Source organism: Rana temporaria, chromosome 3, assembly GCF_905171775.1.
Source record: "Rana temporaria chromosome 3, aRanTem1.1, whole genome shotgun sequence".
NCBI lineage: Eukaryota > Metazoa > Chordata > Amphibia > Anura > Ranidae > Rana > Rana temporaria.
Window position 1 is genome coordinate 118915725 of NC_053491.1, and position 18942 is coordinate 118934666.

The window sequence follows — 18942 nt, forward strand, 5'->3', positions numbered from 1 at the left end:
ACGACAGTGGAAGAAAAGACTTTCCCTGTACCAGGTTCTGGTCTACTAACCACCAGGCGAGACTTCCTCGAAGCCCTGGGGGTTATGATCATACAGGAATCCAAAGCCTGCATCTTCCTACTCCATGCAGACAGAATGTTCTGCTGAAATTCCCTGGAATGGAACTGGGCATACAGAATTGCCTCGAATGAGGAAACCATCCTTCCCAGAAGACTCATACAGATTCAGACAGCTGGGCATCTTTCGGCTTACCTGCCGAACCTGATCCTTTAGGGCCTTGACCCTTTATGGAGGCAAGAACACTCTTGCCTGGGCTGTGTCCATGATAAGGCCTAAGTATTCGAGACTTTGAACCCGTTTTAGGGCCAATTTCTCAGAGTTTATGATCCATCCGAGATATTCCAGGAATTGGACCATAAAGGTCACGTTTCTTATCAAAACTTTCAGCGATTGATCCCTGAGTAGGAGATCGTCTAAGTAGCCTGCAATCAAGATTCCTCGAGATCTTAGAAGACCCAGTACAGGTGCTATGATCTTTGTGAAGACCCGGGGTGCAGTTGCGAGCCCAAAGGGCAGAGCCACAAAGTGCGCAAAAACCTTTGATGAGGTTGAAAAATTGTCACGTGCAGGTATGCATCCCTGATTTCGGTGGATGCCAGAAAATCTCCTTCTTGGAGAGAGGTCACGACATGGCGAACTGATTCCATTCGAAAGAGCCGCACTGAGAGATAACGGTTCAGTGCTCTTAGATCCAGAGTTGGTCTTATGTCGCCATTTGGATTTGGAACCGTGAACAGGTTTGAATAAAACCCTGTTCCCCTTTCAGGAACTGGGACCTCCATGATCACCTCCTGTTGCCTTAAACAGTCTGTGCTTGGAGTAACAAGCACTTTCTAGAAAGGTCCATGGGAACGCTGGACCTCACAGATCTTTGAGGAGGGTTACAGTGTAATTCCAGCCTGTACCCCTGAGACACTGTGGAGCTGACCCACCTGTCCTGAATTAGCGTTTAAAACAATCTAGCAAACTGCAACAACCTTCCCCCACCCGCGGGAGTGAGGGTGTCCCTTTGGCAGCAGATCCCTGGTGCCGTCGGAACTGCCTAGGGCCTGAAAAACCTGAGGAATGACTACCTTATTCACAGGAAGGAGGAAACTCTTTCCTCCAGATATCTTTTGGATGTACTTATCAAGATCATCCCCAAATAAAAGTTCTCCATGAATAGGAAAACCAGCTAGCATCCTCTTACAAGAGAGCTCTGCTGATCAGCTTTTTAGCCATAAATTCTGCACATGTGCACAGACAAAAGAGCAATGCGGGAGATCTGCCGTATGGAGTCTTTAAGAGGTCTATTGGGCTGTCTAGCCTGATCCTTCATGGCTTGACAAACCCCAATTGCTTCTACTGTGGGCTGAATAGCGGAACATGCCAGGGCAAAAGATGCCTTTTAACAAGGCTTCCAGCTTCTTATCCGCAGAAAGATCTCTGCATTATCCACTGGACAAGTTAAGGTCTTGCTCAGGGAGGAAACTGCTGCATCCACAACCAGAACGCTCCACTTCTTGGTAAAGCTTTCCTCCATAGGATATAACAGAGAAAACCTCTTTGGAGGCACAAATATCCTGTCTGGGTGCTCCAAGTTGGAATATACCACCTGCTTCAAGAGTGGGTGAAAGGGAAACACCTGTGTGCCCTGATGTGGTTTCAAAGAACCCAGGGAGGAACCCACTGGAGGTAACTTAAAAGCTGTATGGACCATCTTTACAAGAGAATGGATGAGAAGCTTTTGTGATTGAGAGGCTGACATAGTCTGAGCCTCTTCAGGCTCTGAATCACTTGAGGGAGATTACTCTGTTTGGATATCAATTGTCTGACCGGCCATTACCTCTTTTACCTCGTCACCCCAGTCTTGCTCCAATATAGGAGGAATAGGGAAAGGGGGCCTGTCACGCTTCCTGCCACTTTGTGTGATAGAAGCAATTATTCTGGCAATCTTGCCCTCTAAACCAGCAAAAGCTGATGCCAGGTCCTCTTTAGTAATCAACTCTGAGGTAGAAGCATTGGTAGTAGGCACAACACCGAATAGACGCAGCGGCTCAGATTGAACACATGCGTCCTTTGCTGTAGCGCTCCCCCAGATCGCTTCCTGGAAGACATGGCTTGCTGAAGCAGTGGTAACTGGCTTTGTGACACAAATACACAAGTTCCTCAGTACCACAATCCCCCCTTGGAAGAATCTTATACAATGAACTGTTCTTCCAGCTATTGCAACATAATTAGGTTGTTTCTGTCATCACCGATAGGATTCACGTGTTACCCAGGTCCAGGCCCGGACTGCAGCTAAAGGGGTAGGGACCGACATATGTAATGTGGGCAGTGTGGCAGGGGCACAGGGGGTCGCCATGATCTCCTATTGCCTGGAGGCCCCATGAGTTGTCAGTCCGCCCCTGGTCTGAGCATTGACAGGCTGACCCCCCCATCCCTTCAACATCTGCAGCAATGCTGGCAGCACTAATGCGTCTATTTCCCAAAGGCAACTCAGAATATGACACTGAGCACGTGCACTCAATTTAGTTTGGTCGACCATGGTGAGGCCTGGATAAAAAGATAATTCTCCAACTCTACAAGACTCTGGTCCGGCCGCACATGGAGTATGCTCTCCAGTTCTGGGCACCAGTCCTCAGGAAGGATGTGCTGAAACTGGATAGAGTCCAGAGAAGGGCAACAAAACTAATAAAGGGACTGGAAGACCTTAGTTATGAGGAAAGATTAATAGCACTGAACTTGTTCACTCTGGAGAAGACACGCTTGAGAGGGTATATGATTTCAATGTACAAATACTGTACTGGTGACCCCACAATAGGGATACAACTTTTCAGTGAAAAGGAATTCAATAAGACACGCGGCCATTCAACAAAATCGCACACATAGGTTGGACTAATGGACATGTGTCTTTTCTCAACCTCGCCTATTATATAACTATATATGAGTGAAACCTGTCCTGTTAAACCTCTGTATGGTCTTGGCCACAGTGCTGCAGCTCAGTTTCAGGGTCTTGGCAATCTTCTTATAGCCTATGCCATTTTTATGTAGAGCAAAACAACTTTTTTTTCAGATCCTCAGAGAGTTCCATATGAGAGAGTATGAGCGAGTGAGAGCAATAACACCAAATTTAACACACCTGCTCCCCATTCACACCTGAGACCTTGTAACAATAATGAGTCACATGACACCGGGGAGGGAAAATGACTATTTGGAAATTTTCAATTAGGAGTGTAGTCACTTTTGTTGCCAGTGGTTTAGACATTAATGGCTGTGTGTTGAGTTATTTTGAGGGGACAGCAAATTTACACTGACATACAAGCTGTACACTCACTACTTTACATTGTAGCAAAGTGTAATTTCTTCAGTGTGGTCACATGAAAAGATAAAAAAATATATACAAAAATGTGAGGGGTGTACTCACCTTTGTGAGATACTGTATATTTTTTTTAAAGCTGTAGGGTTTCGTAAGCTGTTTGATAATTTTTGCACTTTTTTGGTGATTTTTGTGTATATTACATAATGTTTATGTTCATATAGTTCACAAAGTTATGCCTCGTACACACGATAGTTTTTCCCGAAAGTCAAAAGTCCGCCAGGAAAACCAAGGGGAAAACCGAGAACCTGCTTGGTTGCTTTTCCCCCGTGTACACACGGCCGGTTTTCCCGACGGGAAAACTGCAATGACAGCTTTGGTCGGGAAAACCGGCCGTGTGTATGCTCCACTACAGTGTTTCCCATAGGAAAACTGCTGAGCAAAAAAAACACTGATAATTGCGGCCTTTGCTCGTAGTTTTTCTGTCGGGAAAACTGCTATGGAGCGTACACACGGCCGGTTTTCCCGACAAAAAGCAAACCTATCGTGTGTACGAGGCATTAAAGGCAGACTCCAACAAAATATACATTCTTAAAGCGGAGCTCCACCCTAAAGTGGAACTCGCGCTGATCGGAACCTGCCACCCCTCCGGTGTCACATTTGACACCTTTCAGGGGGAGGGGGGTGCAGATACCTGTCTAAAGACAGGTATTTGCACCCACTTCCGGCCACACGTCTCGGGCAAAAGACGGGTTTTTCCCGACTTCCCGTCTGTCCCCCGTTGTGTGCTGGGAACACTCGGCTCCCAGCACACAGCATGTGAGCCAATCGGCGGGCGCAGCGCGACTCGCGCATGCGCCGTAGGGAACCGGGTAGTGAAGCCGGAGCGCTTCACTTCCTGGTTCCCTCACTGAGGATGGCGGGGGGAGCAGCAGAGAGATGAGCGATCGCTCATCCTCTGCTGCGGACGGCGCTGGACTCCAGGACAGGTAAGTGTCCTAATATTAAAAGTCAGCAGCTGCAGTTTTTGTAGCTGCTGGCTTTTAATATTTTTTTTTAATGGCACATCTGCTTTAAGCTGACTTGGGACACATAACTTGACTCCATAGTGTTTCTTTACATTTTATACTAGCTTTTCAAACTTACACCCACCAAGGGCTCATTCATATGGCCATCCTAGGTGGTACACTACCCAGATCAGCATACTTCTGCAGTGTTTTCTATTATCTGCTGATAGTGGACCTGTACACATCAATGGCAAACTGACACTGTCTGCAGCTGTTCACATGTAATTGCACAAGGAGCAATTCCATGAGAGACAGATGAGTAACTCTGTACACTGACAATTTGCATCCAGAGCTACATATCTGTCCCCAAATGTAGGTAGTCAGTCACTCCATGAGCGTTTATATATAAACAGCTGTGAACCTTTTAAGCTGTCATTGATTTGTACAGGCTGAGCAGCCAAAATTGATTGCAAACCCCTGACTGTTCCTGCAGCAAAAATAAGTGGATCTGGGAGGTGTAAAGCCTTGGATGGCCATGTATGTGGGGCCTAGCTCTCTGTAGTTACTTTGATACATATGTTCTGACTGCCTCTGGATCTGAGACTGTAAAAGGGCTTCAAGGTTTAAATATCACCCTCTTTGTGACCCATTCACAGCTTTATATGGAGGTTGCACAGCTTGTTAGTGTAACAAGAGGCTATAGTTTTCTTACATGGCTAAATACTGTAAGGCCACTTTCACAGTGTCTGCAGCATGGGTATATCCATGGTTTTTGTGCTGGTTAACTGCATTTTCCCATAGGCTTTCTATTATGTTCTGCGTTTTTGATGCGTTTTATGAAAGCACACGAAAGATGCAGCATATGCGAAACAATGGCCATAATAGAAAGTCTATGGGTAACCCATATAAAAACTGTGGTAAAATCATGGTAAAAAACATGATTAGAGTACAGCGTGAAAGTGGCCCAATGAATCCCCAAGGCTGGCCACACACACCTGGTAATTTCTAGTCAGTTTTAACCACTTTTAAACCACCAGAAATTGCACCTACAATCGCAATTAAGAAACTAAGCAATTAAGCCTAGAAGTTAGTTGATTGTTAAGGCATGACTGGGCAATAAATTGACATGTTCAGTACAGTTTTACGGATTAAATTATAAAACCTACAGCAACATCTGAAAGTGATAAGATTTTTCAAGCAGACTTGATTGGGGAAATTTCAATCCCATCTTATTGCAGCTTATCAAACTATTGTTTTATGAGTTTCAATCATAAACACAAATAACACAAATAATTGCGCGCACTCCTGGGATGTACTGACAAACCTATTGAAAAGAGGATAGGGGGAGGAAGGAACAGTTGAGGGATAAGGGGACACTGGTCACAGCCAGTGATCTGAAAATAATTGATTAATGGAATTGCATCAGTCCATAATTAATGTCCATTAATATATAGCATGAAACCATCACTTAATGGCCGCCTGCTGTCAGATGAAGTATCTGGGAAAGAACAAGAAAAGAAACAGAGCGGTGCCTTCTGAGCATAGTAAGTTGGTATTTTAATAAAATAAAATCAATTCATAAAAATGTGTACTCACAAAGGGAGCGTTACAATAGGCATCTAGCATGAAAGTTCATCCGCTGGGGGTCCCGGGGAAGACGTTGGTCACTCGGTGTCCGATGGACTCGATACAGCTGGTTCCCTTGCCTCGAGTGGCTGCGTCGGTGGGGGCCGAACGCCCTCGGAACCTTGGAGAAGGGGAGCTTGTTTCCCGAGTGTGTGGCTGTACGGGTGTCACTTCCGAGTCAGGGTTCAGCGCGAAGAAGAGACACGCATGTCTCGAACGCACGCATCCTCCCACTGAACCCCGACCCGGAAGTGACGCCCGTACAGCCACACACTCAGGAAACAAGCTCCCCTTCTCCAAGGTTCCGAGGGCGTTCGGCCCCCACCGACGCAGTCACTCGAGGCAAGGGAACCAGCTGTATCGAGTCCATCGAACACCGAGTGACCAACGTCTTCCCCGGGACCCCCAGCGGATGAACTTTCATGCTAGATGCCTATTGTAACGCTCCATTTGTGAGTACACATTTTTATGAATTGATTTTATTTTATTAAAATACCAACTTACTACGCTCAGATGGCGCCGCTCTGTTTCTTTTCTTGTTTTTTGAGTTTAATTGCTTTGTGGTTTGACAAAACAAAAAATTGAAAGTTCAATCACTCAAATTGTCATGTGTATGGCCAGTTTTATAAGCAAGAGAGATGTTGACTGGCACTGTTTTCTGGGGATTCTTTTTAATGCACTAATTGATTAAACTTGCTGTTTAAGGAAGCAAATCACTGATACTTGGGACCCCAGCAGGGCAGGACTTAGGGTGGTGGGGGCCCCTGGGCTTGAGTCACTTTCGGGCACCCACGGGACCTTTTCGCGCCCAAAAAGTTTTGTCCGCCATTACATCACTGTCTAATGCAGACAGGTTTTCTCAACGCCAGTAAACAAGGCACTACATAACTGCAAATAACAATAACCAATCAGTAAACCTCAAAATTACTGACATTTAATTTAGCTAATTAAATTACCTTTTTCATTGCAGGGCAGGGCCAGGTAAAAATGCTAGACAAATCAACAAACTTTAAATGAAAAATTAAAGAGGAAGTGAACTCAGCACTTCATATCAGGCTTTTCATGCCATGTAATGTGTAACATTATTTACTATTGCCCAGTCTAATGTATGTAAAAATGATTCTTACTTACTGTGTTTTAGTCATTTTTAATAAATTCTACTTCCGGGATTAGGCTGTGCCTGCGCCATCTTGTGTATGTATTGTTCTCTGAGTCCCCTGTGGAAATCACTTCTGCCCTTGCTTCCCCTTGCTGAAATCTCGTGCATGCGCGATTGTATGTTTACCCAGCCTCTTTCTTGACCGACGTTACTAAGGCAACCAAGCGAGGAAGCTCAGAATGGCTGCCAAGTCTTGCGTGTCTGCTAAGCTGTGCCGCTGAGAGCGGAACTCTCAGACACAGCATAATGTTGAAATGGGAACGGCACACACAGAGCGTGCCGTGATCAGTGGACAGGAAGCGCATGCGCTGGAGAAATAATCAAACATTGCAGGATGAAATACAAGAAGAAGAAAAAAAGTAAAGGCACAGGCCCCCTATTGGGCGGGGCCCATGGGCTTGAGCCCAGTCAAGCCCAATGGTAAGTCCAGCCCTGGACCCCAGCATAAAAAGTCGAACACTGCTATTATGTAGTATATGGGTACAATTATGTCATATAAGAGAAAACAGAGCATTTAGTGCAATTCATTTGTCTAAGACTTAGAACTGAATAGGATATAAAACATGCAGACACAGCTGGGCTTGTATGGTCGAGCCCATGCAGTCTATGTAGCCTAAAGGGATAGTGAAAATAGAGGGAGTATAATATATGACTATACTTTGCTTAGCCGGCAAGCCTTGGGCTCAAACTTGTTTGAGAAATCTTGATCTATTTTTTCTGTTTAAAGCCTCAGGTAACTGTGGTCAGCTCAGAAATCCAATCACAATGTACTTACAGAAATGACTTCATACAATTGAAAGTGGTATTTATATGTCGTGTTTCACTACATGCATACACTGCATTATTGTCTTCTTCGTACATTTGCATTCCTGGGATAGTATACATTTATCAAATTTCTGTTCATATAACGCAATATTCATAAAGAATAATGTTGGTAACATGATAATTCCTGCACTGAATGTAAGAAACTATATGTTTACTACATTACTTGCAAATTCTAACCCCATCTGTTCAGACTGTAAGCTACTCTAGGTGTTCTGTGACTGGAAAATAGTATTTAAACATGGGTTGTATAATTCCTCATCATTTAAAGTATAGATTGAATATGTGCCTTTAAGTAGAAACGTTTTTCATTGCTAACAGGTTCCCTTTATTTGTGCATAGTTGCTGCACAAGTTCTTCTAAGCATAGCCCCTGTGCACCAGTCCACCCCTCTTTTTTGTGTTGGTGGTCTGCTGACATGAGTCCATGTGCTTGTGATGCAGTAGGTATTCCTAAATACACACACTGCAGTCTGCTTGCAGTTAACTCTTATACAGAGGATACAGAGACTCTCATACTCCAAACCAGTGTTTCCAACTGGTTTGGAGTATGAAAATTTACTGTCACAACACTCAAAATTTACTGGCACAATGTCACATACCTGGTAGTGGAGCCCAACGTGCAGGGAGTGGCCTCTCATAAGCCTCTGACTCAGGAGCCCTTGGTAGAGTAGACAGGGTCAGGAGTTCAGAGGGACACAAGTGCCTAGTTAGTAGCCTGAGTAGCAGGCTGGATGTGGTAGTAGAAAGGTGCACCGAAGTCCTGGCAGGATACCAACGGCAAGCTGAAGCAGAAGCGTGGCACTCGTGGGACAGGAACGAAGCAGGTGAAGCAGACCGGGTCAAACACAGATAGGGCAGATCAGGAGCCAGAATGAAATCCAAAGGGGTAGTCCAAGTCCAGGCCGGGTCAGTATAACAGGCGGGCAGAGAACAGAGCAAGGGGCTGAGCAGGTGCGGTGGTCAAACGTAAACGGGATCAGGGACAGGTGGCAGGCAGGAGTGGTCAGAGGAAGCCGGGTCTGGTAATCAGGATACAAACAGGTATAAAGATGCAGGATACTCCAGGGACACGCGCCACCGCGCACGCACCGGGACTGGACTCTCCTGCCATTGTCACTGATGGCCACAGTGCTGGAACGCCTTCCATGACACACAGCCAAGTTTTTATTGGCATTTCCAAAAAGTTGAAAAATTAGTTTTAAGTACAAATCTCAGTATTTAGACTACGAATAAGTTCAATATGCAATTAGAAATGCGATTTAAGGTAGATATTAAAGCAAAAAATATATTTCTTATTTTATTTTCAATATAGTAAGTAAGTAGCTCAGGGACGGGACTCAGGAGGGCAAGAAATTAGAATGGGCGGCACACACACATGAGACTGATTCTCACAGTGACACTGAGGCCTCGTACACACGACCGAGAAACTCGACGGGCGAAACACATCGTTTTCCCCGTCGAGTTCCTTGTTCGGCTGTCAAAAAACTTGTCGAGCCAAATTTTCTCATTGCCCAACGAGGAAATAGAGAACGTGCTCTCTTTTTGGCTCGACGAGTTCCTAGACGGGTTTTTTCAGCGAAAAGTGTACACACGACCGGTTTTCTTGGCAGAATACATCTCCCATCGAGTTTCTTGCTGAATTCTGCCGAGAAAACCGGTCGTGTGTACGGTGCCTGACAGCAGTGTGCATCAGCAAAGATCACTGACACAAAACATGCCCTCCTGAGTCAGTGACAGTCTCTCTCCACACCAGGGGGTCCCTCCACTCCAAAGCACTGACAGTCCTGCTCCTGGCTTGCCTTGCTACTGTCCTTCAGACCCGCACATGAAGCTCTTGGCTCCTTTGCTCTATGACATCACACGACACTCAGGCACCACCTCCACCAGTCCCGTCCACTGACGGCACCAACTGTACACACTGTAACAGGCACTTTGACAGGCACTTTGACAGTCTCGGCCACCTCCACATCCGAACTACGCATGCACAGTTTCAAGCCGAGTGTCACAACCATATTTTTTACTGGCAACCTTTTCCTCTTACTGGCATTTACCGGCAGAAGAAAAGTGCCAATTTTTTACTGGCTGCAGTAAAAATAGTGACGATTGGCAACACTGCTATAAACACAGATTTAAAGTCCACCATTTAAAGGCTAAGTATACCACACACAGTGGTACACAGTCTGGGTCAGAGACCCATCAGAATGATGTAAATAGGACATGTCATTACAGCAAAATGACTCAAAAAGCAGAAGTCTGAAATATGTTCACCCATTCTATATTGTGAATTGCAAGGCACATAAGCAATTGCTGTTCCCATCATTTTCATAAGTATTTCAAAAGTTAGACTGGATTGTTGTTTGTCAGAGATAAAGTAGGTGGAAGGAGAGAGAAAACAAAAACACAAAGGGGAAAGGATAGGGAGGTCCTGGGTAGGGGGAGGAAGGGAAAGAAAGGGGTCATGAGGGGAGGGAAGAGAAAAAAAGGCCTGGACATTGGAATGGGTGCAAGAACCCCATCCTCACCTGGACATTCACACAGAAACAAGAGAAACAGAATAAGAATCTGAGGCCTGTAAGTTACCTTTGCAAAGTCCACGTTTCGGACCATGTTTCATGTTACACCCATATTCAGGATATAACATAAAACATGGCTGCAGTCTATATAAACCCACCCCCAAAATGCCACCCCTGTTTATGATTCTTGTTTTTTTTTGAGTCCCCCTTTTTTTTAAAAATTTGTAATGGCGGCGTGTGGCGTCATTTATTCCCAGGCACTTAAAGTCCATTGATACTTCCTCTAGCCCCATAACCAGACGGAAGGCTAGGAATAGCCTGCAGGGACCAGAGCGTTGTAACCCCAATCCATTGATTGTGGTTGTAATGCTTTGTGTGCTCCAATACAAACAAATAATAAATGCACATTTTTTTAATCAATGTGGGTGAATTTAAGCTTATCTGTATACATCTTCACATTTGCTTTCTGAAATTCCTTGTACAGGAGCACTGAAATAGGCAAGGCCAGCGGTTTCACACAACCGGGCTCTACTGCATTGCAAAAAGTGTGATGACTTCATCAGTGTGCTGCTACTACTTTGTGGTCCAGTAACAGACTGGGGCACGTCTTAGATTATTATTATGCTCTACTGCTCAACTACAGTTAAGTGTGGGGTAAAGACAAGGGGGTGCAGGCTTAGCTATCTGGAAGGTGTGCCTAGATCACAAGACAGACTGAACAAAATTACAAATCCATTAGTCATACTTTAAGACTAGTACGGTATACATCAGAATGTATGGAATGCTTTATTAGAATTTGTGGGAATGGCTAACTGCAGGTCAAAGCAGTCAAAATACAAAATGTAGGACTTTTTCCCACACACCACATCCTAATGCATTGGTGGTTACATACTCTATTGAAAACTATAATTTTCTGAAGCCAGTGCAATTTGGTTATATTGGAAAACACAGCAAGATCTCAACAACACATCTGGTGGTAACAAACTAGGAGTCAATCTGGTGCATCTCAGCATAGAATCAACTTTTTTATCAGAGCTTATTTGAACAAGCTGAAGTTAGAAGCTGATTGGCTACCATGCACAACTGCATCAGATTTTGCACTCTCCCAGGTTTTAGTAAATCAACTCCAGTATATCATGTAGCAATACTTTATCAGAGAAGTATGGCTGAAATCTTTCAGCTTTGCCTGGGAACAGATATACATATGTGGCAAATATAGCTCTGCATAGAATGTCATTGGTTCATTTACAGCAATAGTTTTTACCAAAGCAATGGGAAATAGAAAATTTGACAAGGGCCTCTCTAATTGGCGTGAACAAAGTGATTGAATACTGTATACAGTATCTCACAAATGTTAGCACACCCCCCACATTTTTCTAAATATTTTATTAAATCTTTTCATGTAACAACACTGAAGAAATTACACGTTGTTATACAAGCTGCACACTCACTACTTTACATTGTAGCAGTGTAAATTTGCTGTCCCCTCAAAATAACTCAACACACAGTCATTAATGTCTAAACCGCAACAAAAGTGAGTACACCCCTAAGTGAAAATGTCCAAATTGGGCCCAAAGTGTCAATATTTTTTTGTGGTCACCATTTTCCAGCACTGACTTAAAGTGGAGGTTCCCCTAAAAATAAACTTTTAACATTGCATTTCCCACATTAATGACAATTAGAATCGGCTGGTTTTATAAAAAAAAAACGTCCGTACGTACCGTTTGCTATATGCGTTCTCACCGCCGCTTCCGGGTACGATGGTGGGGATGGGCGTTCCTAATTGATGGACAGGCATCCGACCGACGCATACATCGCGTCACGAGATGCCGAAAAAAGCCGAACGACGGTGCGGCTCTATACGGCGCATGCTCTCCGACGTTCGGCTTCTTTCGGCATCTCGTGACGCGATGTATGCGTCGGTCGGATGCCTGTCCATCAATTAGGAACGCCCATCCCCACCATCGTACCCGGAAGCGGCGGTGAGAACGCATATAGCAAACAGTACGTACGGATGTTTTTTTTTTATAAAACCAGCCGATTCTAATTGTCATTAATGTGGGAAATGCAATGTTAAAAGTTTATTTTTAGGGGAACCACCCCTTTAACCCTCTTGGGCATGGAGTTCCCCAGAGCTTCATAGGTTGCCACTGGAGTCGTTGTCCACTCTTCCATGATGACATCACAGAGCTGGTGGATGTTAAGAGACCTTGCGCTCCCCCACCTTCTATTTGAGGATGCCATACGGATTCTCAATAGGGTTTAGGTCTGGAGACATGCTTGGCCAGTCCATCACCTTTGCCCTCTGCTTCTTTAGAAATGCAGTGGTCATCTTGGAGGTGTGTTTTTGGATCATCATCATGTTGGAATACTGCCCTGCAGCCCAATTTCTTTTGAAGGGAGGGGATCATGCTCTGCTTCAGTATATGACAGTACATGTTGGCATTCATGGTTTCCTCAATGAACTGTAGCTCCACAGTGCTGACAGCACTCATGCAGCCCCAGACCAAGACACTCCGACCAGCATGCTTGACTGTAGGTAAGACAGACTTGTCTTTGTACACCTGGTTTATGCCACACACACTTGACACCATTTGAACCAAATAGGTTTATCTTGTCTCTTTAGACCACAGGACATGGTTCTAGTAATCCATGTCCTTAGTCTGCTTGTCTTCATCAAGCTGTTTGCAGGCTTTCTTGTGCATAATCTTTAGACGTTGCTTCCCTCTGGGACGACAGCCATGTAGACCAATTTGATGCAGTGTGCGGCGTATGGTCTGAGCACTGACAGGCTGACTCCCCCACCCCTTCAACCTCTGCATCAATGCTGGCAGCACTCATACGTCTATTTCCTAAAGACAACCTCTGGATATGACGCTGAGCATGTGCACTCACCTTCTTTGGTTGACCATGGGGAGGCCTGTTCTGAGTGGAACCTGTCCTGTTAAACTGCTGTGTGGTCTTGGCCACTGTGCTGCAGCTCAGTTTCAGGGTCTTGGCAAGCTTCTTATAGCCTAGGCCATCTTTATGTAGAGCAACAATTATTTTTTCAGATCCTCAGAGTTCTTTGTTGTGAGGTGCCATGTTGAACTTCCAGTGACCAGAAAGAGAGTGAGAGTGATAACACCACATTTAACACACCTGCTCCCCATTCACACCTGAGACCTAGTAACACTAACGAGCCACATGACATCGGGGAGGGAAAATAGCTAATTGGGCCCAATTTGTACTCACTTTTGTTGCCAGTGGTTTAGACATTAATGGCTGCGTGTTGAGTTATTTTGAGGGGACAGCAAATTTACACTGTTATACAAGCTGTACACTCACTACATTACATTGTAGCAAAGTGTAATTTCTTCAGTGTTGTCACATGAAAAGATATAATAAAATATTTACAAAAATGTGAGGGGTGTACTCACTTTTGTGAGATACTGTATATGCCTGGTCATATATCGTGAGATATAGCCAGTACAGATCAGATTAGAGCTGGAACCAGATAATAAGAGTATCTTCTTTCATGCCTTCATTTTGAGACCATTTAAAGAAGGAGCTATACAGGAATAAGTGCTTTTTCATGCACTCAAAAGTTAAACAATATAATTCATACATATATGATCCTACTCAAACTCTACCAATTTCAACACTAAAAACAGTGAATCTGACATTTACCAAACATTTGCTGTAGATGAATCTTTCAGGTGCATGTATTTTAAATGACAGAAATTGATTTACCACCAGTAAACGTTTGGTGAAAGACATTCACTGCTTTATAAATATAAATGTAAACATTGTTCTGGTCATGAAAGGGCAAAACCCTCTGGCTGTCCATTGGTTTACAACTAAGTAAATACTTGCCATAAATTCACTGCAGGCCTAGTTGCAGAATGCTGCCCTCAGACTGCATTATACACTAAGTACCGGTACTTTGGTACAGAAAACATCAACAAAAATATCTTCTTTCCAACCTAAAAGAAAGGACATGTCAACAGGTTTTCATCAGTTTACTTAAGGTTTACCTCCCAGTTAATTGAGCTATTTCATTTTCAGGATTCTAAGATAATAATGACCGTTCAACGCTGTACTATATAATTTACCATGGTTGCACATATCAGTCTGTATTTGCTGCCCCTAACTATCCCATACAACAGAACCTATATCCTTTATATTGTGTCATAGCTTTTATATATCCTTCATTAAAGTGATATTTAACTCTTTAAAAATAACAGACATGTTATACTTACCTGCTCTGTGCAGTGGTTTTGCACAGAGCAGCCCCGATCCCCCTCTCCTCAGGTCCCCCGCCGGCGCTCCTGGCCCCTCCCTCCTGCCAAGTGCCCCCACAGCAAGCAGCTTGTCATTCAGACATGGAGCCGTGGCTTGGCCAGCCCCCTCTCTCTCCTTATTGGCTCATTAATTTTGATTGACAGCAGCGGGAGCCAATGGCGCTCGCTGCTGTCTCAGCCAATGAGGAGGAAAAGTCCCAAACAGCCAAGACTCTCTTGCAACATCGCTGGATCGAAATGGGGCTCAAGTAAGTATTGGGGGGGCTAAGGGAGTTGCTTTACACAAAAGTTTTTTTTTCTCTCAATGCACAGAAAACCGTCTACCTTTAGAACCACGTTAACTTTCCTTCTGTATCTTACCATGTGATATACTATATTGGACACGCTTAATGAATGCTTATATTGTCAATAGTGTTTATGTCTTTATAAATAAAAAGTAACAATAATGCTTTATTTGTAGAGCTTGAGGCCAGGATCACACTAGTGCGTTGCGTTTTGGAGCTCTGTTGTCTTTGCGAATTTCTCTATAAGGTGTTCTGCAGATCAACTGCATTTTAGGTGCGAATTTGGAGACCTGGGAGAGGGGAGGGGGAGGGGGGAAGTGTATTGAACTGAATGAGACAAATACTGAAGAGAAATGAACACATCTGCGAATTCAGCTGCATACCCATAGAAGATAATGGGACTGAATTCGCACCTGAACCGCACCGCAAGACATAAAAACCGCACGCGGTTTGGAGGCAATACGCAGTGCGGATGCATCGCACATATGTGAACCAGCCTCATTGAAAACAATGTATTTTGAAATGTCCTGCGAATTAGATGCGGTTTAAGCCGCACTCAATTCGCATAGGTGTGAACCTGGCCTGAATGTATTCCACCTACTGTAACTTTGCATACATTTTGTATATCAAGGCCCCGTTCACACCTGAGTAATTTCCGGCTTGCAGCATGTAGCTCTAATACCCTCAACACACGAAATCCCATTCATTTCAATGGTCTTTGTTCACATCTGTGCATTTTGTTGCCTGTAGAAAAACACTTGTCGTTCAAAAAAATACATGAGCTCAACATTAGCTTTTTACAAGCATTTTGTTGCGTGTTTTCTGGTAAAACAGCAGCTCTCCATCTCTAATCTCCTCCCCCTAGTGCTTTCTATTGGCTTAAATAAAAATACCTGAACCTTGAATACACATGTAAAATGCTTGTAATGCACTTCTAAAATGCTTGTAACACACTTGCAAAACACCATTCTGCTCGGATGAAAATGGGGCCTAAGTAACTACCCTATTGGTTTAAAATGTATAACCCAAGAACAAAATGTAATATATTTCAGTTTACCAGTCCTAAGATGTGGTAGCTGCATTCTTTTTTCCCTTAGACATTTTCCCCAAAATTATCAGCTCACTGAATTACAGTTTTTTCCCACTTATCAGACATACATGACAAAACACTTACAATGGTACATTTAAAGACAGGGGAGCTGAAAGGTTTATAGTTAGGATTTACATACATTTAACAAATCAATATTCCTATAGCAGTCAAAGGAAGGCACCTACTTTATAGGACCATTTTGGTGGAAGCTACTTAAAGTGATTGTAAAGTTTTTTTTTTCTTAAAATAATAAACATGTTATACTTACATGCTCTGTGCAATGGTATTGCACAGAGCAGCGTGAAGATCCTCTTCTGAGATCCCCTACTGCATGTGATGCCATAAGAAGTCTATGATGGCACACATGCAGGCTCGTTCCCAAGCTGAAGTGCAGCTTGGCCCTGCCCCCGGTTTCCTCCTCACTGAATTTTGACTGACAGTAACAGGAGCCAATAGTTCCCGCTGCTCTGGGCCAAGCCTGTAAGGGAGCGGAGAGAAGTCCTGCAGAAGAGCAGAGCACTGGACCAATGCAGGACTCAGGTAAGCATTTAGGTATGGGAAGAGGAAGAAACAGGCAGAAAAAAAATCCCAAATTTAATATATTGCAGCTTACCGATCATTAGATGTGGTGACTGCATCAGTTTTCTTTTCTTTGTCTTTTGTCCTCTGTTTTCACCTGGTGATTTGTCCAGTCACACACCTCCTGTATTAGTGAGACACCACTCTGGATGAATGAGACCAGGAGGCACAGCAGCATTATCAGTCTGGAGGGGGAGTGACCTAAAAAAAAGTGTGCTGGTGTTAGGCATCTATGAAGACCTGAGTAGAACCTACTTATGTAGTGGCAATTTTACCCAACTTGAATGATAAGAACACAAAGCACTGATATTCGGTAGTTTAAAGAAAAGTGAGTAAACTCTTCCTGAGCTTTATATAAAAATGACAAGCTGAACCACAAGGATCCTATGAATTGTATGCTTACATTAGCTATATATTTAAATGCTTGTGGTTTTGTTACAGGTTGTCAAAGCTGCAGCCTTGTTGTTGTCGCAGACTCCAGGTGAGGCAACAGGAGAAGAAGGTTTATAATCAAGCGGCAGTGGCAAGAGGTTTGCTCCACCTCATACATCATCTGTCCCATGAATTTAGGAGGAAGAATGAAATGGGAGTTAGACATGGCAATATTTCTCTACTGAAGCATATGCTCATCTGTTTTGCTACTTTATATGGATAACCTGTAATTATTGACAATTTACAAGCTGAACAGATGAATGGGTTTCATCAACTAAGAATTATAGCAGTTATTTGTCAAATGTACTTTATTTAAAATACATTTTTTAACTATTTTGCTAGCTGTTAAGTAATTCTATTTAAGTGTGTAACCACATTTTGAAATAAGTGTTAAAAAAGATATAAGCTTTTGGTTTATAAATTCTGGTGTTGGCAATTTGTAGAATGTTCCTAGTGGTCTTATTTCTTTAATTTCTTGCTAGACGTAAAAAGTGTGCTGCATGTACACTTCTCTATTTGTATCTAATTAATTTGTTTATGTGTACTTATATTTACCATAAAGGTTAAAGGTCTAGTCCACAAAAATGGATATTTTTTCATATATATATATATATATATATATATACACACTATATTACCAAAAAAGTATTGGGACTCTTTACACGCACATGAACTTTAATGGTATCCCAGTCTTAGTCCGTAGGGTTCAATATTGAGTTGGCCCATCCTTTGCAGCTATAACAGCTTTAACTCTCCTGGGAAAACTATCCACAAGGTTTAAGAGTGTGTCTATAGGAATGCTTGACCATTCTTCCAGAAGCGCATTTCTGAGGTCAGGCACTGATGTGGACGAGAAGGCCTGGCTCGCAGTCTCTGCTCTAATTCATCCCAAAGGTGTTCTATCAGGTTGAGGTCAGGACTGTGTGCAGGCCAGTCTAATTTCTCCCCCCCCCCCCAAACTCGCTCATCCATGTCATTATGGACCCTTTTTGTGCACTGGTGCGCAGTCATGTTGGAACAGGGAGGGGCCATCCCCAAACTGTTCCCACAAAGTTGGGAACATGAAATGGTGCAAAATGTCTTGGTATACAAACGCCTTAAGAGTTTCCTTCAATGGAACTAAGGGGCCAAGCCCAATCCCTGAAAAAGACCCCACACCATGATCCCCCATCCACCAAATAATTTGGACCAGTGCACAAAGCAAGAACCATAAAGACATGGATGAGAGAGTTTGGGGTGGAGGAACTTGACTGGCCTGTACAGAGTCCTGACCTCAACCCGTTTGGGATAAACACCTTTGGGATGAATTTTAGCGGAGACTGCAAGCCAGGTCTTTTCCTGTCCACATCAGTATTTGACTTCACAAATGCGCTTATTGAAGAACGGTCAAACATTCCCATAGACACACTCCTAATCTTGATGGACAGCCTTCCCAGAAGAGTTGAAGCTGTTATAGCTGCAAAGGGTGGGCCAACTCAATATTGAACCCTAAGGACTAATGCCGCATACACACGATCGTTTTTCAGCATGAAAAAAACGTAGTTTTTCAGCATGTCCAAAAAACGAAGTTTTTCCAACTTCATCATTAAAAACGACATTGCCCACACACCATCGTTTTTGAAAAATGATGAACAAAGCGTGGTGACGTACAACACGTATGACGGCACTCTAAAGGGGAAGTTCTATTTGCCTTTGGGCTGCTTTTAGCTGATTCCTTGTTAGTAAAAGACAATTTGCGCTTTTTTGTCTGTTACAGTGTGATGAATGTGCTTACTCCATTATGAATG

At 43.6% G+C, this 18942-nt stretch overlaps 1 protein-coding gene across 1 annotated transcript in view; it reads left to right on the plus strand.

Annotated features, from left to right (window-relative positions):
- Nucleotides 1–17597, plus strand: part of LOC120931667 (leucine-rich repeat and IQ domain-containing protein 1-like) — a 127514-nt gene extending 109917 nt beyond the window's left edge. Inside the window, exon 10 of the mRNA XM_040343316.1 lies at nt 17165–17597. Within this exon, the coding sequence (XP_040199250.1) occupies nt 17165–17233 (69 nt within the window). The 3' untranslated portion in view covers nt 17234–17597. The remainder of the gene's footprint in view (nt 1–17164) is intronic.
- The last annotated feature ends 1345 nt before the right edge of the window (nt 17598–18942 follow it).